At 31.5% G+C, this 27,637-nt stretch overlaps 3 protein-coding genes across 4 annotated transcripts; 2 read left to right on the top strand and 1 right to left on the bottom strand.

Moving 5' to 3' along the window:
* Positions 1-185: 185 nt before the first annotated feature.
* On the bottom strand, positions 186-5,293 carry LOC110709261 (probable CDP-diacylglycerol--inositol 3-phosphatidyltransferase 2). 2 transcript variants are annotated; one of them, XM_021887476.1, is made up of 11 exons: positions 4,929-5,293; positions 4,710-4,821; positions 4,532-4,616; positions 4,374-4,423; positions 4,113-4,152; positions 3,800-3,844; positions 3,652-3,717; positions 3,450-3,564; positions 3,311-3,367; positions 3,044-3,142; positions 186-706 (listed from the first exon to the last, which is right to left on the bottom strand). In XM_021887476.1, exons 2-11 carry the CDS (start codon positions 4,768-4,770, stop codon positions 647-649), a joined length of 678 nt encoding a protein of 225 aa, XP_021743168.1. In that variant the 5' UTR covers positions 4,771-4,821; positions 4,929-5,293; the 3' UTR covers positions 186-646. The 2 variants fall into 2 exon arrangements, with proteins under 2 accessions (XP_021743168.1, XP_021743167.1); XM_021887475.1 differs by having other exon boundaries at positions 4,710-4,789; positions 4,929-5,291.
* A 6,043-nt stretch (positions 5,294-11,336) lies between these two features.
* Positions 11,337-22,473, top strand: LOC110709315 (protein FAR1-RELATED SEQUENCE 5-like). The gene is made up of 4 exons (XM_021887527.1): positions 11,337-11,424; positions 12,055-13,037; positions 21,695-22,063; positions 22,183-22,473. Exons 1-4 carry the CDS (start codon positions 11,337-11,339, stop codon positions 22,471-22,473), a joined length of 1,731 nt encoding a protein of 576 aa, XP_021743219.1.
* Positions 22,474-25,191: 2,718 nt separating this feature from the next.
* LOC110709314 lies at positions 25,192-26,762 on the top strand. Its single transcript, XM_021887526.1, has 3 exons — positions 25,192-25,539; positions 25,645-25,792; positions 25,912-26,762. The coding sequence occupies exons 1-3, from the start codon at positions 25,192-25,194 to the stop codon at positions 26,760-26,762; spliced, it is 1,347 nt and encodes a 448-aa protein (XP_021743218.1).
* The last annotated feature ends 875 nt before the right edge of the window (positions 26,763-27,637 follow it).

Here is a 27,637-nt window from a genome sequence, read left to right as displayed (position 1 = left end):
GAGCTCCCATTGGTACTAAGGGTTTCAGATCAGATCTACAGGCAATTACTTAGCAACACCCGAAATATCCTATTTAGCGGATTAGTCAGGTACAGACCGTACAGTTATAATTTAGCATAATTCTTTCCTCTGAAAATCAGTCTTGAGTAACATGACCCAGATGGATAAGCCATCAAGATTTTGACTTCAGTAACGATTTGCTTTCAATTAATACAAAGCAAGAAAATATAATGCAGGCTAAAAGCATAGCGAGCAAATGAGACAAGTAGTCACAAAACACAACCACCATACATTTATCAAATTTATCATCTACTATTCTACTAATATTAAATGTTTTTATGTGCACCCCATCAATCAAAGTACAAGAAAAGCATCAACTGATCAAAGTAAAATGAGCATGACATTAGCCTCAAAACTAAAAACTGATCAGATCATTATCCACAAGAACTCCTCAGGGTTAATCCGAAAGACCTGCTGGCCATGCTGGGGAGAATTCAATTAGCTGAGACACAAATTCATCTGTGCATTCCTGAATAGCAGCAAATCACCAGTAGTTCTTTCAATGTGGTGAGGAATGCCACTAGCGTCATCACGCTCAAATGAGAATTCAAGAGAGTGGAGCATAAGATATCGAAAGGTGACCAAATTATGCCTTCTGCTTTCTGTTAATGTCATGCAGAACACATGCATCTGCGGCGGTTTTAAGCTGGTAATCATGGAATGAAATAAGAGTTAAATACAGGGATGTAAAGAAGCTTTTAACATCAGACCAGCAGTTGTGCAGAAAGAAAAAAGGGCAAGTTAGGTCAATATTGAAGAAGCTTATCTACTATACAAAGAAAATAAGGCATAACATTCCTACTCGAATGGATGATTAGCAGTAGCCAAAAAAAAAAAAAAAAAAAAAAAAAAAAAAAAAAAAAAAAAAAATCCTTGCAAGGGAATCCTTCCAAGATCCAGCTGTTCCAATCTCACCAGTAGCCAGCGGAAGTTAAACTACGTTCATGAAAGCAGGTGAGTAAACCACTACAATTTCTAGGCTGCACCAGATTCTTCTGTACACTTTCAAGTTCATAATTTTGTGTTTTCTTCGTGTATAAAGAGTTGTTTGTCCATATGCTGTTATTACTGTTAGAGGGTATCAATAAATTGAGAATTTCATTGCTGGGTTGTATAAAGGTTTTATATCATGAATTATTAACTTATCTTGCTTCTCATGGCTTTTTACCCAAGTGACAACGATGATGAATTGATGATAGTGATGTAGGGGGAATCATATAGAGTTAGAGTGATCCAGAGGAATGAATAATCATATTAAAACTGTCTCAAGCAACATTAGATAGGATACATTGCAGACTGAAAGTCAGCAAGGATTTAGATGGGTCAGACAAACCATTCTAAGTTAATAAGGGAAAGCCCCTGAGAATTTGAAGAGGAGGTGAGCAGATCGTAACCTAATTCTAGCTGTCTCACAATGGAGACAACAGAAGACTCCTAGTTTTAGGACTGTAACAGAAGGCTTCAGGAGAAGAAAAAAAAAATCCACATGTAGAATTTCTCAAGTCCTGCAAAGGGCAACAAAGTTACAACTTATACATATATTGATAATTCAGGTTCCTAAAAGTTGGTGCTCATTGATCGTAAGTTTCCTCACTTATCCTAGTGCATGTCCTCTTTCAGCTTTGAAAGTTATAAAAGAGGGGAAAAGCACTTTTACCATCATCATGAAGGGAAGTCCCCCACACCTCTTGTTTAAGGGAAGCAGAAATTCCATAAGTGTAAAGATCCATGAGAATCAAGAAGCAGATAAAGAACCAAAGGAGTAGTGGTTATGGAAGATGATGCACAGTGAGGAATCTAATACTCTTACACAATCAATGTAAGGAAGTGCTCAATCATGTATCCTATTAGTCAAAAGAAAAGGGAAAATGACTGGAGCAGGAAGCATGCCGCATCATCAAGCTTCCCCCTCTCTGGTAAAGTTCATCTTTTGATCAGCCAAACGCCCACACCATCAAAGGTATTGAAAGGAAACAGAGATCCCAGGTCAAAAAGCTAGCTCCATTTCATCCGTACAAAAAAGAAAAGGCCCTCCCAGCTAGTCAAGATCTTGAAGGATTTAGTTAAAAAGAATGGCCCATGAACAGAAAGAAAAGGAAAATTGATACTGATCACAGTCCCCCTTATGTTGGTTCCCAGATGATGAAATCCGTCCTCCAGCATACAAATATTGGGGACACTATTAAACCAGCAAAATAGGGTTTTTTTTTTTTTTTTTTTTTGTTGTTGTTGGGGAGGGGGGGGAAGGGGAGTAAATCATGAAATACGAAATAGGGGATGGAGACTGATCAAAATCTAAGTTGGTCACGATTTAATTACCAACAAACTAAATCACAAAGCTCTTTCATTTGATGGTGGAGCACTGAGAATTCATCCAATTCCTAGCTGATACCAAAGACAACTGAGAACCCTAAATCCATCATGCAGGAATAGCAGGATATCCTTATCTAAGTAAATAATTTAAACTACTGTCTCACTCCCTCCATCCTAAATATAAACCCTATTACTCCTAAAATTCAAGTCACAAATTAAAAGCCGCATTTTTCATTTGGGTGGGGAATCCACTAACTTCTTTTATATATTCCTTCTAATCAACAAAACCCATATAACCCTCTATATTATCTCTGCTTTTAAAACATCAATAATTTTTATTACCTTTATAAATTCAACTTTAATGTGCCAATACTCCTCTCTTAAAACAGTGTGCCAAGAAAAATGAGGTGTTAATTTAAGGACGGAGGGAGTATTTCATTAATTCCAAGAGAGTTTATAAAGGGAGCCCACCAAAAAATTTAAACACTTGAAATATGAATTCCTTATAACTACTAAATGTTTTGCACCTGTCAAGAAAAAATATCGTACATTTGGATAATCAAATTAATTGTGAAAGTACACCAATTAAATAAAGAACATAGCTCAGAAGTCTTAAACACAATAGTGAAGAAAATAAAAGGCACAATATGAGGATAAAATCAAGAATTACCTGAATAATATTGATTGTTTGCTTGACCGCCCATCCAAAAAGAACTAGAACTTCCAGAAGAAAGAGAGCCAAGCTATGTTTTCTGGATGAAAGTAATACCTGCGGTAAGAATGCACAAGAGAAAACTTAAGCAGATATATATAAAAAAAAATAACGATAATAATAATTAATTAATTAAAATGATAGCTTAAGTTTCCAAAAATTCTAATAAATTTCCCTTTTGTCTTGAAAAGGAAAAAAATAGTAGTAGGATAAAAGATTGCTCACATCAACCACATCTTCAGTTTGGTTCTTTGCAAGGAGAAAGAGGATTATGTACAGAACCTGTGGATTTATGACATTAGTGACATAAACATTGAAATTGTATCAACTGCTGCATCTGGCATACAAAACAAAGACTCATTACCTCACATGAAACACAACAATATGCCATAAACATTCTGTTTCCATAATACAATCGGAACAGCCAGCTAGAACTGTCTTTTACATCCTTATGGCTAGTCTTGCCGGTCAAGAAAGTACTGCAGTAAGGAAATAGATGAAATCACCGAATATAGAAGAACATTCAAGAAATGATTTTGGGCAGATGGATCAGAAATTCAGAATACCTGTACATTTGGAACCAATGACTCGCTATATCCAAGGCAAGCAGTGATAAGAAAACCAAGCTAGGCCTGCAAAAAACTACAAAAATTAGATGCATAGTTATGTAACAAGCACAAGCGAACATAAATTACATTGAAATTTAGAACTTACCGGTATATTTGAGACAGTATTACTAGCAAACAAGCAGTACTAATCCTGAAATAGTCACATTACTAGATGTAAGTACAGGTAGCAGGAAAATATATAATTCCGTTGATCAATACTGCAATAAATGCTTCACTTCTCAGCAGCATACAATTTAATAGATAAATTGTAGTATACATATTTTGAGATAGGACTTGAAAGGGGCAATCAGCTATTCAGCTCACAACATTTCTATAAAAAGTTAACAGGGCATTACTACAATAGCAAAGCGGAACGGAAGGGATAAATAGCAATGGAGGGATGGAAATAAGGGACAGACCTGTCTGTCACCATATCCAAAACGGCACCAAATGTTGATACTGGAGAGACAATGAGCATAAAGTCAGAGCAAATTAATGTGGTCCAACTCAACATAACATACCTAATGCTAGAAAATCCTATAATCAATAAGAAATCATCGAAAACCGCCACAACTCATAATCTTATCCGCAAGCAACCCTTTTGCTTTTATCTAACATTAAAGTTATCATAAATAAACAAGACATTCTTTCAAAACGCACAAAATGTATAAAAGTCATACCTTGATTGAGTTTACGAGCAAACCATCCATCTATACCATCACACACAAAGCTACAACCAAAGATTCAAACTTCAGCAACTACTCAAAAAATCGACGAGACAATCATCATCAATTAGAGAAATATAGATGATATTATGTAAGCAGTAGTCCACAATTACCTTATAAAATACAGAATTGAAAAAAGGCCTTTATGAGAAAAGCATATTGCAAATGCAACACAATTCATTATAACTCTAATGTACCCTGCATTTACATACATAGAATTAAATTAACAATGCAATTCATTTCACCAAAAACTAGATAAAATTCAATTCAATTAATATTAGCAAAACTCACCAATTATATTAGGTACATAAAGGTATATCGTCGACATCGTCGGCTTCGATTTGTCAGCCATTCTCGTAATACTGTATGATCTACAAAAGATTACAACTATCAATTTTTATACCTGTATACATTCAGTAACCTAGGTCAACCATCATTTTATCATATTCCCCAAATTGATTTTGAAAAAATAATACTATCAAACAAGTAAAATTAGGTATCGGATCTAACCGAAATTCAAAAGAAAGCAGAATCAAATGTTCGTCGGAAAATTCGAAGACGATGTGTTCAGATCTGGTGGATTAATTTTGATTTCTTCGGAGAGAGAGGAAGATGGAGACACCGGAGAGAGGCGGAGACGCTGGCGAATACGGCGGACGTTAGAAGAACGCCGCCTAGGAGGGCAGAGACGGCGTCGACGGAGAGGCGAAGTAATCGCCGGCGAAAGGAGGAAGTGGTGGTGATGGTGGTGGTGGGGTGAGTGTGTGAGTACGCTGAGAAGTAGTTATGGGAAATGCAGGAGTTATTAGGGAGATAAGGGATAAATTAGGGATTTGCCGGGTGTTCTCGTTGGCGAATTTTGTCACATTTTTTAAAACAAAAAAGTTGAACAATTACTCCCTCCGTTTTTTTTAAATTGATATACTTACTAGAATGTACACCCGTGCAAAATGCACGGGATATATATTATATTAGAAAGATTTTAATTTTATAATATAAGAAAAAATATATTTCAAATACGGGATTGATTTAGGTAGTAACTTATGACCTGTTATTTTGAACTATTTATGGTCTGCTCTTGCTCTACTCTGCTAAAATCATACTTTGTTGAGCTCTGCTTTACTCTATTGTCACATGCTCTACTCTTTTGCAATCTGATGTGCTCTATTCTGCTCATAAACTCGAAAGAACAAAACCTTACTCTTATATGTAGGTGGTCATACAAATGTGTCAAGCTATTATGGGGGTTACTTTTTCAAAGCTGTAGAGTTACACGTTCAGTGTTATAGGGGTTATTCGGTTAGTGTCATATGGGTTATTCGGTTAGTGTCATATGGGTTATTCGGTTAGTGTCATAGGGGTTATTCCATCAGTGCTATAGGAGGGGTTACTTTGTTCTTTTGCAAGCAACTATTTGATGAGGCCAATTACGCAAAAAGCGTGTTGTACATATTTTTATTTTGATTATTAGAGAAGTGGAAGTTGTTTGAATTGAACGGTTGGGGATTTTGAGTTCTATAGTGAATTGTTGATAAATGAACTGTAAATCCGTGCATCCGTGCTAATACGTGACACATATTATACACAAAAGAAAATAACACAAAGTGAAATGTTAATAGTGTTTAAGAAAAAAATGAATTGTTATTATTAGTTATTGCAATCCCTTGAAAAAATACAATTTTTTTTTTGTTTAAAAAACAAACAAATAAAGTAATGGAATGATAGTTATTTTTTAAAAAAAAAAAAAAAAAAAAAAAAAAAAAAAAAAAAAAAAACTCAAATGCATGAGATTTGAGGATCGGAGATTTGAAGGGTTGTGGTGAAAACGACTCTGCAATTATATATTAGATTAACCCGTCTTGTATGTGGCCATTTGTAAAAGAGTAAAAATATGCATTATAATTTATAACATTGATCGTGTGAGAGCCTGTTCTTATACGATTATTTTCACTTCAATTTGGCTCTAATAAGTTCAATTTAGTTCATTTCATTTCCTAATTTCCTTCTCTTATAAAATAGGAAAATTTGTAAATTACCACTCAAAAAGGAGCCTGTTTTGAAATTACCACCCGTTAAAAGTTTTATTTTAAATTACCACACCTTAAATTAAATTTTTTTTTAGATTATCACCTTTTTTTGGATTTCCGGTGGAATTTCCGTTTGTGGGTCCCACACAACGGCTAATAACGGCTAATATGACTCTTTTGACTCTCTCTCTCCCCGATTTTTTTTTTTGTTTATAAATTCTCCAACTTCAAATCACAACTTTTGCCCCAATGTCAACCAAATTTCCTCAATTTTCAGCTGGTATTATGTGAAGAATTTATCCACTGAAGCTCATACTCTCAATTCGCATCTAAGGTATGAATCCACAACTTCATAATTTAGGGGTTTTCGCTAATTTAGGAATTAGGGTTCCTGGGTTAATTAAATTGGGGTTTTTTTTTTTTGCAATTAGGCTACTTGTCTGAAATTAATTGGGCGTTTCTGTTAGATTTCTGCTGATTCGACTTAATGTTGTCCAATTTTGTTGAATAATTGTTTATTATGTTTTGTGTTTTGTCAATAAAAGATTTGAATGATTAAAAGTTGAATAAAGTTGTAAGGGCCTGTTCTCGTACGTTGAAATTCAGTTCAGTTCAGTCAGTTCAGCTCAGTTCAGTTCAGTTCAGCTCCTAATTTCCTTCTCTTATAAAATATTCATTTCAGTTCAGTTTCAGTTCAGTTCAGTTCAGCTGAGTTCAGTCAATGAGAACAGGCCCTAAGCTAGTTCCTTTTTTGTTTTTGGATTATGTCTTGCAGAAATGGAGGAGAATAAAGCATTTAATTTGCAGAAAAAAAAGTTAGGGTTTTGATTCAACCCTTTAGGGGTAGCTGTGAATTTGACAGAGAATTAAAGGAAGGAAGAGGGAAAAGATTGATGCTTTTGGATGAATTAATTGAAGGAATTGATAAGAGAAGTTGTTTTTTGTGTTTAATGTAACAATCAGAAGGTTAGGTCGAGGGAATGGAAGATAAAAAAGGAGAGAAGTTAGTAATGTGGGGCCCACAAACGAAAATTCCATCGGAAATCCAAAAAAGGTGGTAATCTGAAAACTTTTTTAATTTAAGGGGTGGTAATTAAAAATAAAAGTTTTAATGGGTGGTAGTTTCAAAATAGGACCTCTTTTTGGGTGGTAATTTACAAATTTTCCTATAAAATATTTCATTTAAGTTCATTTCAGTTCAGCTCTAATAAGTTCAGTTCAGCTGAGTTCAGTCAATGAGAACAGACCCTAAATCTCTACGAAATATTAATTAAAATTTTAATCACGCATAATATGTATAAACTCTATTTATTACGTAAGTAAGTTAATAAATCGTTTGGTGTCCAATATTTGAACTTTAATTTTTTTTTACTGCCCCTTCATATATTTTAGTTTGTCTTTAATTTTGTGATGTTGGCCACACCGTGTGACCACTTGTAACAAAATAAAGTAACTCTTATAATACTGATCGGTAATCACCCCTTTGATACTAATCGAGTAACCCTAATGACATTGACGAAGTAACCTTTATAACACTGACCAAGTAACCCTTATAACACTAACGAAGTAATCTTTAAAGCATAGCCAATGGATACCCAAGCTAATGGTATGCATTATATTTTTTTATTACTTTCTCTCTCTTGCACTTCATTTATGCCCAACTCCCATGCCCATACACTAACATTGGTTGTCCTCCAATTTTGTGGGCATTGATTCTCCTTTCCTTCCATTTCCATATGAGCCCCTATCAATTAAAATTAAAAAAAAAATAAAAATAAAACTAAACCACCTCTCTTTGTTGGATAAGACTGAAATACCACTAAATGCCCACCTTTAACAAACGGTCATGAACAATTTCTCACCAAAAGTACAACATTTTCATTTTTTAAGCTTTATTTATTTTTCTTTCTCTTCATGTTCACCTAAATGGGCAACCATTGGCTATACTCTTATAATGGATGGTGCCACATATAAGAATTTGTGTATATATCGAAAATATTTAAGTATTGATTGACCTTTAATAGGAAAGATATTCAATAAAAAAGCAGGGGTGGATCCAGCGGGGGTTCAGGGGGTTCAACTGAACCCCGTTAGATCCGGGAAAAAAAAGGGAAAATTGTTTATAAAAAAAAAAAAAGAAATACTATATAAATAATATTTGAAATAGACATATATATTGTTAAACACACAGCTCAGTTGGATAGGTTAGTAACTTTTTGGACATAAGGTCCCAGGTTTGAGGGTCAGGGAAACTTCCTTGATTATTTCTTTTTTCCTTTTCAATTTTCTCTTTCTTTTTGGAATTTTGGACTTATTTTGTTGTGTATTTATGTATTAGTATTTATTTGAACACTCTATTTTATGCTTGAATACTCGATTTATATTCGTGCATTCGGACATCAAGTGTTTGATGAAGTTCGAACCCCCTAGATACAATTCCCGGATCCGCCACTATAAAAAAGAATGATTTACAATTAAAAGTTACCCTATATTTTGTTCCTTCAAAAAAAAAGTTACCCTAAGTTACCTATATTTTGTTCCTTCAAAAAAAAAAAAAAAAAAAGTTACCCTATATATTTCATGAGTGTAAATTTTTATCAAAGATATTGATGAAATACATTCCCCACACCGAATGCATACAAAGATAGTGGCCATGTTTGGTAATTGGCTTTTTAATGGCTTTTTGGTTAGCTTTTGGCTTTTGGCTTTTTTAGATGGTCAAACAGCCAAAAAATGTGTTTGGTAATTTGCTTTTTAGTCAGCGAAAAAGCTGGCTTTTAAGCCAAAATGAAAAAGCTGCATTGAGTAGCTTTTTTGTTGGCTGGTGGCTTATTGGCCCACAAATTATCTAATAAACAGTCAATAACCAACAATTAATTTACCACACTTTTATAAACAGTCAGCTTAAACAATCAATTTCAAAAGCCATTATAAACAACCAAACATTCCAGCTAGTCAAACAAGCCAAGTGAACCAGCCAACAGCCAACCGCCAACAGCCAACCACCAACAGCCATTTGCCAAACAAGGCCAGTATCTTATGACTTCTGAGGGAGGTAAACATTACCGAATAAGGAGATTAATTGAAGTATTTATTTTGGAATGGGCGAATAAGAATCAAAGAATGTAAAGCAACTAAATTCTGATGGGATTTTAGCTTTTACATCAACAAAGAATCAAATAAAGAGGGGTTTCACGTTTTTTTCATTTGGGATTTGGCAGAGAATAGAAAGACATGAACTGTAAGTCTGTAAGTTAATTAAATAAATGACACAAAGCACTAAAAGGCCCTAAGAGCTGCATTAATTTATAGTTCAGCATTGATTCATTATTAAACAAATTAGGATAATAATAGTTTAAAACCACTTTGACAAGAAAGGATTATTCTCGTTGAGCATCACAAGTTTAATGACTATACTAATCACATAATTTTCTACTTTCTCTATTTTTATTATCATTTTTTTTAACTTGTAACTTAAGTTTATGGCACGCATAATGTATACAGACAATGAATCAACTTTTTTGGATGACTGACCCTTATAATCCACTCCATATAATGTTTTTTGTTTGTCCCAATTTCTTTTTTAAATTGTTCATTAAAGATTACTCCATACAATTAATATACATAGGAAGATTATGAACCACTACTTTACTCTAACAAAAATACTTTAGGTCCTACCACTTTTCTTTCTCATCAATTTTATTCAACTAAAACTTACTCTGTAATAAAAATGAAATTTTTCTATTGTGCAAATAATTGGGTTATAGAGGGAGTAACAAGTAGTAAAACTGTTGATATTGCCTTCCAAATTGTGCGGAGCTTTTTTAATCATGAAAGCTGACACAACAATGATTTTTACATTCTTCAAATACAAAATCTCCATTTTTTGCAGAGTTGAGTAAGAGCATCCTCCTTAGCAAGAGTCATTCCCTACTATCCCCGTCTCATTATATAGTTTGTGTTTTCTAATCTTGAAAATCCAAAATATTGTTCTGGTTTTATTTTTAAATAGTATGTAAAAATCATTATAACCTCACTTTTTTAACTTTATTCATTGTACCTCCTAATTTACTCATGATTTTTTCACATCAAAGCGTTTTGTGTGAGACTGGACTCACGTGAGACCGGACTGTAAATGAAAAAGGCGCGGGCCTGATAAACCCGACCAAAGCCCGCGCGCCATTTAATAAAATGTCTGAATTTTTTTGTTTTAATCATTTTCCTAAAATTTTGAGCGCCGTCATTTTCTCAAAATTTCACACTCCTTCATTTCGACGAAATTCAACGACTGCATTTCCTCAAATTTCAGAGCATTCAAATCTTCAAATTTCAAACAATTCAAATAAAAAAGATGGAGAAATCAAACAACACAATGATGACTGAAGTAGAATCTGATTCACCCATAGAATTAATTTCTAGCTCAATTACTGCTAAAAAGGTAAATTACAATTCATAATTTCAGATTGTTTTTAATTTCAAATAATATTTGTGAAATGTAATAGTGAATTTGTATGATGAATTTCGATTTATAATCTATATGCAAGCCAAATTGAATTTCAGATCGTATTAAATTTCGATTTAATTTCCGATCGTATGTAAATTCGAGTTAATTTAGACCTATAATATGCAATCAATGCTTATGAAATTACATATCGTTATTAATTTATAATGAAGCATAATTTAATTCAATTTCAAATCGTAGTTAATTTCGACTTATAATTTAAAATCAATGCTAATTATATTCCGATAGCATTTAAGTTCGACAAATAACTTGCAATAAAAGCTATTTTAATTCGAATTGTATATATAACATGTCGTAGAAAATTAATTTAAATTTGAATCTATTTTTCTGATAATTTTAAAGAAAAATTCAAATATACTAATGCTAATAATGTATGCAGCAGATAATGTAATTATAGAAGACAACATCAATGAAGAAAGAGATGCTGAAGAAAGAAATGAAGATGCTGCTATAATAGGTATATTGATAATTAAATGCTCTGTAATTTAATGATGTATGCGTTTAATATAGTTTAATTTCTGACAAAAACAATATAATTTCTAACTTATAGAATCTATTTCCTGACTAATTTGGTAATTTGTGATAATAATCTGATTCTGACAAGTTCAAAATGTTTATTACTGGATTGAAAAATCTAATTCCTGTATGCTATAATTTAACTGACTATTTTTATATTGAACCTGTTTATAATTATCTATTTCATGACTATTATTATCTAATTTCTTACAATTTGAATGTATTTATGACTAAATTAAAAAATCCAACTGACTATTATTATATGAAACCTGATTATTATTATCTATTTCCCGACTAATACTATCTATATCTTTTTCATTTCCTATATAATTCCTGACTTTTATTATTTTATTCCTGACTAATATTATTCTGACTAATATTATACTTGACTATGATAATTTATTTCCTGACTAATATATTGTAATTCCTGATTTGAATATTCTAATTTCTGACTAAAAAATGCTAATTCCTGAGTATTATAAATTTTAAAAAATATTTAATTACTGTGTATAATAATGTAATTCCTGACAAAAATACGATATGATATGAGTTATATTTACTTTTATTGCAGATTTTTTCAAATATGACAAGGTTGAAAACATAAGTAGATGTTTAGTAGGTTATATTGTGTTGGACTACAATGATGGATTTTTTTTATACAAAGCTCATTCAAGATCACTTGGTTTCAGTGTCAGAAAATCAACAAAAAGAAGAGATACCAATGATAAACCATATGAGTTTTATTTTAGATGCTCTAAAGAAGGACATACAAAGGGTAAAATGAAGATAGTTGGTGAACAACAATCAGTAGAAATACCCATATTGGTTAAAACTGATGAAAGAAAGAGAAAAGAAAGGGAGGTAAATGAAACAAGAACTGGATGCAAAGGTCATATTCGTTTTAAGAAAAATACAGAAGGTAGATTTGCTGTTCTTACACATGAGTTGGAACATAATCATGAACTGGTAATAACAGTTCAAAGACATCACTTAAGATCAGAAAGGCAAATATCAGCTCCAATGGGTGAGCTAATTGAGAGTGGTATTAAACCAATGGATGCTTATAATTATATAAGCAATGAAGCTGGAGGAGAAGAATGTGTAGGTCATACTAAGAGAGATCACCTTAATTATGTATCAAGGGTGAAAATGAGTATGGTTGAAGGTGGATACATGCAAAATGTATTAGACACCCTTCAAGAAAGAGCAGATCAAGATCCCTCATTCTTTTATAGATTGAAATTTGGAGAAGAAAATAATGTTGTGAGCTATTTTTGGCGTGACTCCCAAATGCTTGAAGATTTCAAAGCTTATGGTGATGTTTTAATCTTCGATACAACATACAGAACAAACAAATATGGGTTGATATGTGCTCCATTTGTTGGTATAAACAATCACTGGAAAACAACAATGTTTGGATGTGCATTCATAACTGATGAAAAGACTGATACATTTGTTTGGCTGCTTTCAATCTTCAAAAAGTCAATGTGTGGAATTGAACCAAAATCAATCTTCACTGATCAAGATCTTGCAATGAGCAACGCCATACCAGAGGTAAGCAGTTTCAGCTTAATATTTGTATTTGTATTTTATATTGGGATATGTTTTGTATCAAATAAAATAATCTTGAATTTTTTATTTAATTCCTGATAATTATAAACTAACTATATAATGTATTACCTGAAAAAAATATTAAGCCTGACTTAAATCAATCAATGCCTAAGATAAAACACATTATATCTGACTAATATTTTCTAATTCCTGTCTAAGTTAAATGTATTTCTGAGTTAAAAATATCAAATACTAAACACTAATTAAACTCTGAAATATTTAAATCCTGACTAAAATATTGTTATATCTGGCAAGAATTATTTTATATCTGACTATAATATACGAATAGATGACTAAAATTTTATATCTAATTTAAACATTTTAATACCTAACTAATAAACTGTTATGCCTCACAAAAATAAATTAAAAACTAACGTGAGTTATTTAATATCTGACTTTAACTCTTTAATAACTGACAAATATATGTCAATTACTGCCATGATTTATATAATATCTTACTGTAAAATGAAATTATTTGATTTCTGTCTAAGTAATGACTATAACTTTACTAATACCTAATGAATATCATGTAATATCTGATGAAAATAATATAAAAACTGATGAAGAAAATAGATTTATAATTGACATTATATATTTAATATGTAATTAAAACACTTTAATTCCTAACTAACAAATTGTTATGCCTGACAAAAATAGATTAATAACTTACATGAGTTATATAATATCTGACTTTGACTCTATAATACCTGACAAAAATTTATTAACTACTGCCATTATTTATCTAATATTTGACTATAAAATGAATTTATTTGAATATCATGTAATTCCTTATGAATTTCATGTAATTTCTGATCAAAATAGTCTAAAAACGGACTAATATATTATTATGCCTGATAAAAATAGATTAATAACTGACGTAACTTATATAATATTTTAACACTAATTAAACTTTGAAAATATTTAAATCCTGACTAAAATATAGTAATATCTGACTAGAATTATTTTATATCTGACTATAATATACGAATAGCTGAATTAAATTTTAAAATTCTTTAGAAAAATACAACAAAAATAATTTTCTGAGAAATATGATTTATATCCTGCCCTAAATAATATAATATCTGACTAAACAAATAATAATCATGAAAGAAATAATATTATTTCTGATTTTTAATACAAAATGAATACCTTCTTCATACATCTCCATAACAGAAACAGAACAAAATAAAAAAACTTCATCATCTTTACAATGAAAACAAGGGATATAAATTAATACAAAAAAGCATAAACTTAGTACTTCAAAAATCATCATTACATTAGTTTTAATAAAATAAGAAACTATATTAGATTTTCTATACATGAATTCCTACCTAAATCATCAAGTTATACTTTAACAGCAACAAGACTATTCAAGCTTAATTTTCTTCTTCTGCATAACTGGTTGAGTTGCTTCCTCCCTCTTCCTTTTTTTGCTGTACATAGCTTCTTCATCCTTAAATAACCAACGCAACCCATCTAAAAATTCAACCCAATCTTGAACCATCCCATTATGAAAGTCATAGCCATTATTCCTAATTATATCTTTGGCCATCCACCACCTTTCACTTTCATGTTGGGCTCTAACATGATGAGGAATCCAGGCCTTAAAAAACCATAGTTCATTCCAGTTCTTACACACACAGTTGCACATGCCTTGGGCTTTAGGGGGAAACTTAGGAAAAATGTACATGCATAAAATTTATGGAATTGATAACGCGTGTGGGGCATCTTCTAGAGCCACCATATGATTAGTGTCATCTATTGGATCCATATAACCTAACAAAACACACAATAATTATTGTATTAACACAACAACAATTACACATAATTCATGCAACAAATACTCTGTTTTTCAAGAATTGTTACTCATAATTCATGCAGTAAATTACTTAAGTAATAAACAACAAATTGATAAATACTAATAAAAAACGCAAAATAAACATAATATAAAAATAGTTGTAAGATTAAACCTAACACTGAAAATAATTAGCATATGAAAGGGGATTTTTTTAAAAATAAATAACATTTCATAATAAACCTTAAAAGATCAATAATTCATCACCAAAGCACAACAATTAAAATCAATGAAAAAAAATGTATAAAATGATCAGAAATTTACCTTAAAATGCATTTATGATCTGATCGTGCAAAGTTTTTCTAGAAAATGCTTCACTCAAACAGAGAATAGAAGATGAAAAGTTAGAGGAGAATATCCTTTTTTTTTGTCTTCACTGGAGTTAATAAATAGTACTCCGTAAAAAAGAAGAGAAAAGGGTGGGAGCGCGCGAAACTAAGGAACAAAGAAGAAGAAAGGTCATTTCAATAACTGACGTCCTCGATTACAACAAAAAAAATTAAATCAGCTTAATTCTTATTATATGAAATTTTTAATCTACTATCTGACTAAAATACTATTATATGACTAAAATACTTTAATTGGTGACAAATATATTATTATGCCTTACAAAAATAGTTTATAACTGATGTAAATTATATAATATCAGCTTGTTACTCTTTAATTCCAGACTAAAATATTATTATTCTTGACTAAAATATTATTATTCTTCACATAAATCAACAAATACTAAAGATAAATCAAATTATATCTGACAAATAATATCTAATTCCTGTTTAAGTTTAGCTTAAATCTGAGTTTAAACCGATCAAGAAAATAGATTTATAATTGACATTATTTATTTAATATGTGATTAAAACACTTCAATTCCTAACTTATAAAGTGTTATGCCTGACTTTGACTCTATAATATTTGACAAAAATTTATTAATTACTGCAATTACTTATCTAATATCTGACTATAAAATGAAACTATTTGAATATCATGTAATTCCTTATGAATTTCATGTTATTTCTGATTAAAATAATCTAAAAACTGACTAATATATTATTATGCCTGACAAAAATAGATTAATAACTGACGTAAATCAAATAACATATTAACACTAATTAAACTCTAAAAATATTTAAATCCTGGCTAAAATATAGTAATATCTGTCTAGAATTATTTTATATCTGACTTTAATATAAGAATCGCTGAATTAAATTTTATCATTCCTTAGAAAAACACAACAAAAATAATTTTCTGAGAGATATGATTTATTTCCTGCCCTAAATAATATAATACCTGACTAAAAATATAATAATCATGAAAGAAATAATATTATTTCTGATTATTAATACAATGGAATAACTTAAATCACCTTAATTCCTATTATATGAAACTTTTAATCTATTATCTTACTATAATACTTTAGTTGCTGGCTAATATATTATTATGCCTGACAAAAATAGAATAATAACTGACGTTAATTATATAATATCTGACTGTTACTTTTTAATTCCTGACTAAAATATTATTATTCTTGAGTAAAATATTATTATGCCTGACATAAATCAACCAATCCAAAAATGAAACAACTGACTAATAAAATCTAATTCCTGTCTAAGTTAAGCTTATTTCTGACTTAAAAATATTAATTCCAAAACACTGATTAAAATCTGAATATATTTAAATACTGATTAAAATATAGTATTATCTGACAAAAATTATCTAATATCTGACTATAAAATATGAAAATTGAATTAAATTTTACAATTCCTTACACAAATACAACAAAAATAATTTCTAAGAAATATGATTTAATTCCTGCCATAAATAATATAATAACTGAGTAAAAGAATAATTATCCTGAAAGAAATAATATTATTCCTGATAAAAAAACTATGTTAATTCCTGCATAAATTATTATAATTCCAGACTAAAATAAAACTGTTCCTGATGAAATTAATCTAATTTTTAAACAAAAAAAATTATATTCCTTATTGAGGTAACATAGTGCAATTATTCAGAAGTATTTTTTCATTCACCAACATTATGCACATAAAAGAAAATTAACAAAAACAAAAACATAAGTCCAAATTAGTATATATTTCTTCACTTAATTCATAATATTTTGTCATACTTGTGACAATGCCTTACAAAAGCAAATGAACACTGTCACTTTAAACTATATAAGATCATAACAATTCTATACAAAACATTGCTTTTTAATTAAAGAAAAACACATTTACAGGGCATTTAAGCTAGCCTAATCTTCTTCTGCAGCCCACCAGGTTGAATAGCTTCCTCCCTCTTTCTTTTCTTACTCCACATATCTTCCTCATCCCTAAATAGCCATCGCAACCCATCCAGAAATTCATCCCAATCTTGAAACATTGAATTATGAAAGCCATATCCATTATGCCTCATAATATCAGTTGCAAGCCACCACCTTTCACTGTCCTGTCTGGCTCTAACTACATGAGGAATCCAGGTTTTTAAATACCATAAGTCATTCCAATGCCTACAAACACAATTATGCATCGCTTGCGCTCGAGGGGTGCACTTAGGAAAAATATACATGCATAAGATTTCAGGAACAGATAATGCATGTGGAGCATCCTCTAGAGCAGCCATGTAATGAGGGTCGTCTATTGGATCCATTTGAAATACTACGTTACAATATACTTGAATTCGAATAAAAATTGAACAAAACTACTAAATATTCTTTGTTGAAAAACTGGAAATGGATGTTTTTTTTTAAACAAACATAAGAGAAATATGAAAGGGTGTATAGATTTTTTTGAGAGTATGATGTTTGAAATACTTTCACTAGTAGAAAATATCAAAAAAACACCCCCTAATTGGCACCAGTTCAGTCCAAACCGGTGCCAAAAATGACCTACAAAATTGGTGGGAAACTGAACCAGCGTAAAAGGCACCGGTTCACTTCAAATCGGTGCCAAAAACATATAGGACACCGGTTTGAACCGGTGCCTTTTTGAACCGGAGCCATAAAAAATAATAATAATAATAATAATAAAATCGGTCCTTTTAAACCCACGGATCCACCCCAACCCTAAAACTACTCCTCTCATCCTCTTTCTCTCTCCTCTCATCCTCTTTCTCTCTTCTCTCATCTCCTCCTCTTTCTCCATTCTCGATCTCCTTCTCCTCCTTCTATAGTTCTATTTCTATTTATCTTTCTCGATCTCCTTCTTCTCCTTCTAATTCTCTTTAATTTTTTGACTCCCTCACAATCGCGAAGAACACATGCAACATCTCGATTTTCTGGGTTTTTGAAGACCACATGCAACACCGATTTCAATTCAATTTATGGCTTTTGTTTTAATTTTCTGGGTTTTTGTTTTAATTTATTTTTTAATCGATTTTTTTAAAATTTTAAACGATTTAAATTCTTTTTTTTTTTCTGGGTTACTGGGTAGATCGATTTCAATCAAATTTCTGGGTTATTGTTTTGATTTCAATCGAATTTTTGGGTTTTTTTTTTAAATTTTAATCGATTTTAATTTGAATCGAATTTCTAATCTTTTTTTAAATCAAATTTTTAATCAATTTCGATTTTGATTTTTTTTTTTCAGATTTTAATCGGATTTTTTTTCGATTTCAATTTTTTTGTTTCTGGCTTTTTCGAACACCAATTTTAATTTTTTTTTTCGATTTATAATTTTTTGCATTGGTTTTTTCTATTTTAATTTTTTTCAATTTCCGGGTTTATTCGAATACTAGATTTAAATGGATTTCTAATTTTTTTTCTGGATTTTTTCGATTTCAATTTTTGTTTTCGTTTTCTGGGTTTATTCGAAAACTGGTTTTTTTTTCGATTTCAAGTTTTTTTTTTCTGGGTTTTTTCGATTTCAATTTTTTCTGGGTTTGAATTTTTTTTTCAATTTTTGGGATTAAATTTCTGGGCTTTTTCTTTCGAAGTTTAATTATAGTAATCGATTTTTTTTGTGTTAATTGGTGCAGGTATGTTATTTAGATCTGAAATCGAAGAAGCAAGATACAAGCAAGAATGAATGAGTTTTTTTTTGATTTATATTGTAATTTTTTTTATATGCTGTAATCAAAGTTTTTATATGTTGTAATTTTTTTTTATCATATATTGCAAATTTTCGATTCTTGTTGATATGTTGCAAATTTTCGATTCTTGTTGATATATTGCAAATTTTCGATTCTTGTTGATATGTTGCAAATTTGCTGGAAAAAACAAAACAAAAAAAAAAACAAAAAAAAAAATATTTTTGGGCATTTTTGGCACCGGTTAACCGGTGCCAAAAACAACAAAATAATTTTTGTTGGCCATTTTTGGCACCGGTTTGAACCGGTGCCTTATTAAACCACTTTTGGCACCCCCCACATTGGCACCGGTTCAAACCGGTGCCTTAGGCCGGGTTTGAACCGGTGCCAATTTCATATTTTCACGTAGTGTTTATTTATACCAGTTTTCACTGCGCGTTTTCCCAAGTAATTTAATTCTAAATCAATCAATTCATCATTTCCTGACTTTTTATCTGCACACGTAATAATACTCAGTCCTAACATAAAATATTGTAATATAATAATTGTTATATTTCTAATTTCTGATAAATATAACCGTTATATGAAAATTTAAATCTATTATCTGACTAAATATATAAATTTTTTACTAACAAGTATTATACCTTTATTATTATAATTGACATTATTAATCTAATATCTGAACAAAATTGAACAAAATTGCTAAACATCCTTTGTTGAAAAACTAGAAATGAATGGTTTTTTTAACAAACAGAAGAGAAATATGAAAGGGTATATAGATTTTTTTGGGAGTAATGATGTTTGAAATACTTTATTTATATCAATTTTTACTGCCCATTTTCCAAAGTAATTTAATTTTAAATCAATAATTCATCATTTTCTGGCTTTTTATCTGCCCACGTAATAATACTCAGTCCTAACATAAAATATTGTAATATAATAACTGATTATATTTCTAATTTCTGATAAATTTAAACCATTATATGAATATTTTTTTTTATTATAATTGAAATTATTAATCTAATTGACATTATTAATCTAATTGACATTATAAATATAAAGTATTATATTTTTTTATTATAATTGACATTATTAATCTAATATCCGACTAAAACACTTTAATTCCTTACTAATATATTGTTATATCTGAGAAAAATTTATTAATAACTTACGTGACTTGTTTAATATCTGACTTTGACTCTTTAATTCTTGAGTATAATATTATAATTATTGACAAAAAAATAACCTATTATATGAAAATTTAAATATACTAATTTTTGACCAATAAGTATTTTACTGAAAAAAAGACAATACATGAGAAACCAAAATAAAATCAAAGTACATTACTGAAATATACTTGATTTCATATACTATTTCGAAAAATATAATATATCCAAAAAAAAAACAAAACCCTAGAATCTTAATCATCTCTTGAAATTTTAAACTTGTTTTTTCTTTTGATCTTCTTTTTCTTCTTCCTGTTTCTTCTTTTGTTGATCGTCTTCTTTCTTCTTTTTTTTTTGTTTTGTTCTTCTTGGAATTTTTCTTCAACCCTCTTTCTCTTCCTCAGTTCTTCGATTTCGTTCTTCTCAACTTTTTCATACAGCTTCATCAACCCATTCTTCACTCTATCTTTTCTCTCAAGTAGATCATTTAATCTCTTTTCAAAGTTATCAAAAACATTTTCTTCTGGATCGTTTGATGAAGTAGAAGACTGAGAATTGTTTTCCATATTTGAGGAATAAAGAAAAAGAGTATGTTTTAGGAGAGAGAATATACAGGAACACAAACATGCAAAATGTATGACCAATTCTTGGTTTTATAGACAAATATAAGAGATTAAAAAATATTTTACTTTTAGAATAATTTTCTACGAATAATTCTTATTCTTACATTTTTGTCATCTTTATCCAAAAGTCTAGGTAAATATCTTTATGTTAAATATCTTTATTTTAAATATCTTTATCCAAATCACAAAGTACTGAAAGCAACTCTAAGTAAAATCAAACACTAGTAAAACAATTTTTGCTTGATATAAGTTATCTAATATATGAACAAAATGTGTTAATTTCTGTATTAAAAAATGTTTTCTCGGAAGAAAATACTACAATACTTGATTTATTTTATCTAATATCTGACTAAACCTCTTTAATTCCTGACTAATAAATTGTTATGCCTGACAAAAATAGATTAATAACTGACGTGAGTTATATAATATCTAACTTTGACTCTTTAATACCTGACAAAAATTTATTAATTACTGCCATTATATATCTAATATCTGACTATAAAATGAAATTATTTGATTTATGTTGTCTAAGTAATGACTATAACTTTGCTAATTCCTAATGAATATCATGTAATTCCTGATAAATATAATCTAAAAACTGATAAAAATAAATCAAATTGTTCTACAATTGTTGAAGAAATATATAATTGACATTATTTGTTTAATATGTGATTAAAACACTTTAATTCATGACTAATAAATTGTTATGCCTGACAAAAATAGATTAATAACTGACTTGAGTTATATAATATCTAACTTTGACTCTTTAATACCTGACAAAAATTTATTAATTACTGCCATTATTTATCTAATATCTAACTATAAATGAAATTATTTGAATATCACTTAATTCCTTATGAATATCATGTAATTTCTGATCAAAATAATATAAAAACTGAAGAAAATAATCAAATTGTTCTATAATTGTTGCAGGTGTATCCAAATTCAAGACATAGATTGTGTCTATGGCATTTCCAAAAGAATTTTGTATCACACTTTGTAAATTTAAAAAACAACCCTGAATTCAAGAATATGTTTCACAAGTGCTTAAGTGGCTGTGATTCAGAATCAGAATTCGAAGATGTCTGGAACAAGATGGTTCAAAAACATGGATTAGAAAAAAAAGAGTGGTTTGATAGGTTGTTCGGGCTACGAGAAAAATGGTGCACTGCTTTGAGCAAGGATATTTTCTCTGCGGGAATCCTTTCATCTCAAAGAGTAGAAGTAACAAACAAAGCAATTTCATTTAAGGCCAACAGAACCACTAAACTTTTGGAGTTCTTTCATATATTTGAAGCTACTGTGAGAAGATGGAGAAGCACTGAAAAGAGTGATAACTTCATATTTACTACTGAGAAACCAAAAACAACAACAAAAATCTTAAACATGCTGCTGAAGTTTATACTCTGAACTTATACAAGGATTTTAAGTTGGAATTTGAGACCAGCCTAGGAGCATATGCAAAGGAAAAGCCAACTTCAATGCAATACGTCAAATTCTTTGATGTTTCTCTTGATGAAGATTATATGCACACCTATCAAGTCATATATCACTGTCAAAACAATGAATTTATGTGTTCTTGTATGTGCTTCACAGAGACCAGATTGCTGTGCTTTCACATTCTCAAGATAATGCAAATGTACAACATACATGCTATACCAGAGAGATACATTCTGAAACGCTGGACAAAGCTTGCTAAATCAATGATATGAGATGAGAATGAATCAGGTACGTACATACTTTGTTATTTTAAAATTTATTATTTGTTAATTAAATATAAAATAAAAGTATTATTACTCCTAATTATAAAAACTTATTCCTGACAAATATTATATTATTCCCGACGAATCTTTTCCTTTTTCTGAAACAAATATTGTTAAAATCTGATAAAACAATTTAATTATGACAAACATAATTTTATACTTGCTATAAATATTATTATTTTTTTTATTAATATGAACTTATTTATTACAAACTTATTGTAAACTAATTAATATAATCTTTACAAATAAACTTATACATTAATATCATTTTCTACTTCAGTAGGAACCTTCTCATTACCATTAGGGCGAAAAACTCTAATGTAAAAATTTGAATCATTATCATGATAAATAGGAAATTTTAGATTTTAACACCTTACAAATCAATGAAAATTGATATTAACACCACCCAAAAAAAAAAAATTTATTTTAACACCACATAAAAAAAATTAAAATTAGAAGTTACCACCAGATAACGGTTTCTGTGACGGAAAATTGACGTGGGTCCCATGTTTTAGGTTTACCTCCAATTTTCAGACATAGTAAACACGATTCTTCCTTCTTCATTGATTACTTCCAACCATCTTCATTGAATTCTCTCTGATTCTTCATGTACTCAAAATAATATCTTCATCTAGGGCATTCAATTTCTTAAAATTGTGTGGTCGGGGATACCAGAGTACAAGGGAGCTGTCATTGTTGCAGAAGAATAGCCTTCGAGGATCGATTTCGTCATTCATCTTCAAAAAAGGGAGAAAGTTGTTGGCGATCTGACAATTACATTTGATAGATTCCAAAGAAGGTATCTTTTTTTTAATCTTTTTACAGCAATTACTGGTGAATGGTTGATGTCAATTTTGCAATATGCTTTATTGGGGTTACTTTTTGCAATTGAAACAGAGAACCCTAGAAAAATCGAATATTTTGAAATTGATTATGCGAATTAGGTTAATTAGTGGTTTAGGTTGAAATTTGGGATTAACTAATGGGGGTTTATGTGAATTGAATGTATATGTGTGATTTGTTTATTGATGCATGTTGGACTGGATTCTTTGTAGTTAAATATTCAATTAGTGTAGTTGATTAGTAATGTGTTGCTATTATATTGCTTTTAATAATACTATTCTATCTGTGTTATTGGTGGGTAGATAATGGGTGACAATGAAAATATGGTTGACATCTGTCTAAGAGTGGGGGGGTGCTTTTGTCCCTAAAAGAGTTAGCAAAGATAGACAGTTGCTTTGTTGGTGTGGGGGGTGGTGTTATTGGAGAAGAAAAGTCCAAGTGTCTAAGTTGGATGTACAGGAGATTAGGTCAGCTGCAATTCATGGATTTGTTAATGGTGATATGGAGGTGCATGTGTATTTCAACTGTTGGTATAGGCAAAAGGGGAAAACCTTTAACACTGGTAGAAGAGAATTAATCAATAGTGATGAAGTGAGGGGCCTTTTAGAGACTAGAAATGGAGAGGGGTATGTTGAAGTCTTTGTCACAGTACAGCCTAATTTGAAGCCCATAACTCAGGCCCAACCCAATCCCCACCCAAAGGATAAGGTTAGTAAAAAAGGGAGGAAGGGTCAAAGTACTTCTACTGCCAGTAATAGGAGTAGCCCTAGGTTTAAGAAGACTGAAACTGAAAGGGAGGAAAGTCCACCAAGGGAGAATTTGTTGAGGCAGAAATTAAAGGGGAAGGTTGCAGAAGCTGGAGTGTCTTGTAGTTCAAAAGAGAAGAGTAAGGTGAAAGGTAAAGCCTCAGTAAAGGCTAAAGCATTGGTGTTTGAAGAGCAGGATGTTGGTGGCAATAAATCTGATTACTCTAGCTCAGATTACAGTGATGATGACTTAGATTGGGAACCAGGTGAAGAAGAATTTGATGAAGGGGATGAAGAATGATTTATTGAAGGGTATAAGGAGATCCTAGAGAAGGTTAACAAGACTTTGAGGAAACTGCAGGGTAGTGGCATAGATCATGGTGTTGTTAAAGATAAGAGGTCAGATCTGAAAGATGACCTGGATATAGGAACAGTCAGGGTCAATCAAGAGGCTGAAGATGGTGATTCAGAGAGTTCCAGAAGCTTGTGTGGATCTAATTCGGAGGAGGATACTGCTCCATGGTTTAATGAAGATGTGGACTTCCAAAAGCCCATCCAGCTGCAGCTAAGGCAGAAGTTCAAGAATGCTGCAATCTTGAGAAGGGTATTGAGACTGCATGCCATACAAGAGAGGTATGAGTTTTATTTCTTGCATAATGACAGTAGGAGGATTATAGTACAGTGTAGGTATAGATGTGACTGTAAGTTCAACAGTTATACTTGTAGAATGCCTGCATGTACATATGTGGGGGGAGTAAAGTGTCATTTTAAGGTGTATGCATCAAAACTAGTGAAGCAAGAAACTTGGCAAATTAAAAGCTGTAAATTGAAACACACTTGTCTTAGAGTGAAGAAGAACAGGATGATTACTGCTGAATACATAGCAGACAAGTACTTAGAGGAGTTTAGGAGTAATTTTGCATGGAGAATTAAGGATATTAGGTCTAGGGTTCTTAATGACTTGGGAATTGAGGTGACATACTTTAAAGCATGGATGGCTAGGTGTAGGGCTAAACTCATCATATTTGGTTCAGCAAGGGAGTAGTATGCTAGGGTGTGGGATTATGGAAGAGCTGTGATGAAGTATAACCCTGGTTTTGGGTGCAATGTGGTTGTGGATGGTATAGACAGTCCTGAGCCCCCTTTATTTTTGAGAATGTTCATTTGTTTGAGGCCTTTGAGAGATGGCTTTGCCAAGGGCTGTAGGCCAATGATTGGGGTGGATGTTTGTCACCTCAAGGGTGCATATCCTGGGCAAATCCTGGTGGCAGTAGCTAAGGATAGGAATAACAATCTATTCCCTCTAGCTTGGGCAACAGTGGAGGCAGAGAATAAAGAGAGTTGGGGTTGGTTCTTAGAGTCCCTTATGGAAATGTTCACACATGATCAAGGAGCAGGGCTGACAATAATGTCAGACGGACAAAAGGTAAGAGTTCATGTTTTTACTTTTACATATTCATTTTTAGTTGTTAATGTTATCTTTATGTAAGTAATTAGGACAACTTATTCAATTTGTGAATGAATATGCTAGGGTCTGCTGGAAGCAATGGCTGATGTAGTTCCAAAAGCTGAAAAAAGATTCTGTGTTAGGCACATTTGGGAAAACTTCAAGCTCAAATTCCCTGGGTCAACATACAAGGAACTGTTTTGGGCAGCAGCTAGATCAACAACTGAAGTAAGTAATATTCTCATACATATTCAATGTTTGTTCTTTTCTTGCTTTTGAACTGGTTCCTGTGCTAAATTTGCTTACATTACTGTCAATTTAACTTCAAATTTTCCATGGACTCTATCAAAGAATTATCACAAGAGGCATATGACTATTTGGTGAACATTCCCACCCAGTCTTGGTCAAGACATGCATTTTCATCTAACTGCAAGTCCAACATGTTGTTAAACAATGTGTGTGAGACTTTCAATGCAGTCATCAGGCCTGCCAGAGATAAGCCTATCCTCACCCAAATGGAATGGATGAGGAGGTATGTAATGAATAGGAACAATGAGAAGTGGGAGGATTCTAAACAAATTACAAGCAACCTTACCCCTTATGTGAGGAATGTCTTGGCTAGGATAGAATTTGTTTCTAGGAAGTGTGTTGTGCAACCATCAAGAGATGAAACATTTGAAGTGCAGTTGATGGATGATCAAGAGTGTGTGGACTTACAAAAGGAAACTTGTACCTGTTATCATTGGGAACTAACTGGGATTCCCTGTGTGCATGCTTATTCATGCATGATGGACATGAGGGGTGACATAGAGGCATATGTGGACCCTTATTACACCATGGACTCATACAGGAAGGCTTATGAACCATGTTTCCAACCCATGCCTGGTCCCAAACACTGGGAGAGAGTGAATATGAGGGAACCACAGCCTCCTGCATTTAAGGTACAGCCTGGAAGACCAAAGAGCAAAAAAAGAAAACTTGAATCAGGGGAATGCTCTACTGCAAGTGCACATCCAAACACAGCAAAGAGGAAGAAACAATGCAGTAAATGTGCAGGTTTTGGTCATTATGCCAAGACCTGCAAAAACCCTGCTGCACCAGCAACTGATGAGCCAAGGCCACCAGGCAGACCACCCTCCAATACTCCTTGGATGGTGGAGGAGAGGAAGAAGAAAGAAGTCAAAGCTGCCAAAAAGGTATAACACTTGAACCATGTGTTTCTGTACTTGTATTAAGTTAGTTCTGCAAGCTGACTTAGTTATTGATTCCTAAAACTGAGCTCAAGTCAACCAATCTCAAGTCAGCCAAAGGCAAAGCAGCCAAAGGCAAAGCAGCAGGTTAAGTCAAAGCTCAATGCTTCCTCCAGCCAGCCTGCAACAACATTAGTTCAACAACCATCACACACAGGTGTGATAACAAGGGGCAAGCTGCAAAATATCAAGGGTGTAAACCTCACTCAGTGATGTAATAGTTAGAAAACAATGTGTTTTTATGTTTCACTTATGTCAGTTTTTTGTTGGGTTGTCATTAGCATTAACATTTGAACAATCAGAAACTTGGGTTAGGTTTATTTTGTATGGCTGTCATTGTCATTAAAACAGGTTGAAGTAAAAACCTTTTGGCAAGTATTTATGAATATTTATGTTCACTACACCAATTCCCCAATCAATCCCTACTTTAATGCATGCATGTTTTCAATTTCAAGTTAAAACCAACAGGAATGAACAACAACCACATGATAATAAATAGGAACAATTCATTCACTAAAATATTTGGAAATTTGGAATTTCATTACACAAAAGATCCCAACAATTCAAGTCACAAAATGATAATTCAAACACCTACTTCTATTTGCTTACAACTACACACCCCTAACCATTAGGAAAACTACACCAATTGACAAACTAATACAGATAGCCATGCCCACCCATAAATACTTCACTAAAGAGACCCCCCTGCCTTGCAGTCCCTGTTCATTCTCTTTCTTTCAGCATTCAAAGCCTTGCATCTCATCTTCAAATTGTCAACTTCATTGAGTAGGCACCTCCTTTGCCCACTGATTTCATCAACTTCCTTT

The sequence above is a fragment of the Chenopodium quinoa genome, unplaced genomic scaffold, assembly GCF_001683475.1.
Source record: "Chenopodium quinoa cultivar QQ74 unplaced genomic scaffold, ASM168347v1, whole genome shotgun sequence".
NCBI lineage: Eukaryota > Viridiplantae > Streptophyta > Magnoliopsida > Caryophyllales > Amaranthaceae > Chenopodium > Chenopodium quinoa.
Note: the sequence above shows the minus strand (reverse complement) of the source record. Positions and strands in the feature narration are given on the sequence as shown.

Bases quoted from the DNA above. Each gene is read 5' to 3' on its own strand.
- LOC110709261 (XM_021887476.1), bottom strand. From the start codon at position 4,770: ATGGCTGACAAATCGAAGCCGACGATGTCGACGATATACCTTTATGTA. The intron at 4,153-4,373 runs GTATGACTTTTA...TTGTCTCTCCAG, and splicing joins TGCTCGTAAACTCAATCAAG to TATCAACATTTGGTGCCGTT. The intron at 3,143-3,310 runs GTGAGCAATCTT...TTCTTACCGCAG, and splicing joins AAACTGAAGATGTGGTTGAT to GTATTACTTTCATCCAGAAA.
- LOC110709315 (XM_021887527.1), top strand. From the start codon at position 11,337: ATGTATGCAGCAGATAATGTAATTATAGAAGACAACATCAATGAAGAA. The intron at 11,425-12,054 runs GTATATTGATAA...CTTTTATTGCAG, and splicing joins TGAAGATGCTGCTATAATAG to ATTTTTTCAAATATGACAAG. The intron at 22,064-22,182 runs GTGAGAAGATGG...AACTTATACAAG, and splicing joins TTCATATATTTGAAGCTACT to GATTTTAAGTTGGAATTTGA.
- LOC110709314 (XM_021887526.1), top strand. From the start codon at position 25,192: ATGAAGTATAACCCTGGTTTTGGGTGCAATGTGGTTGTGGATGGTATA. The intron at 25,540-25,644 runs GTAAGAGTTCAT...TGAATATGCTAG, and splicing joins TAATGTCAGACGGACAAAAG to GGTCTGCTGGAAGCAATGGC. The intron at 25,793-25,911 runs GTAATATTCTCA...ACTCTATCAAAG, and splicing joins TAGATCAACAACTGAAGTAA to AATTATCACAAGAGGCATAT.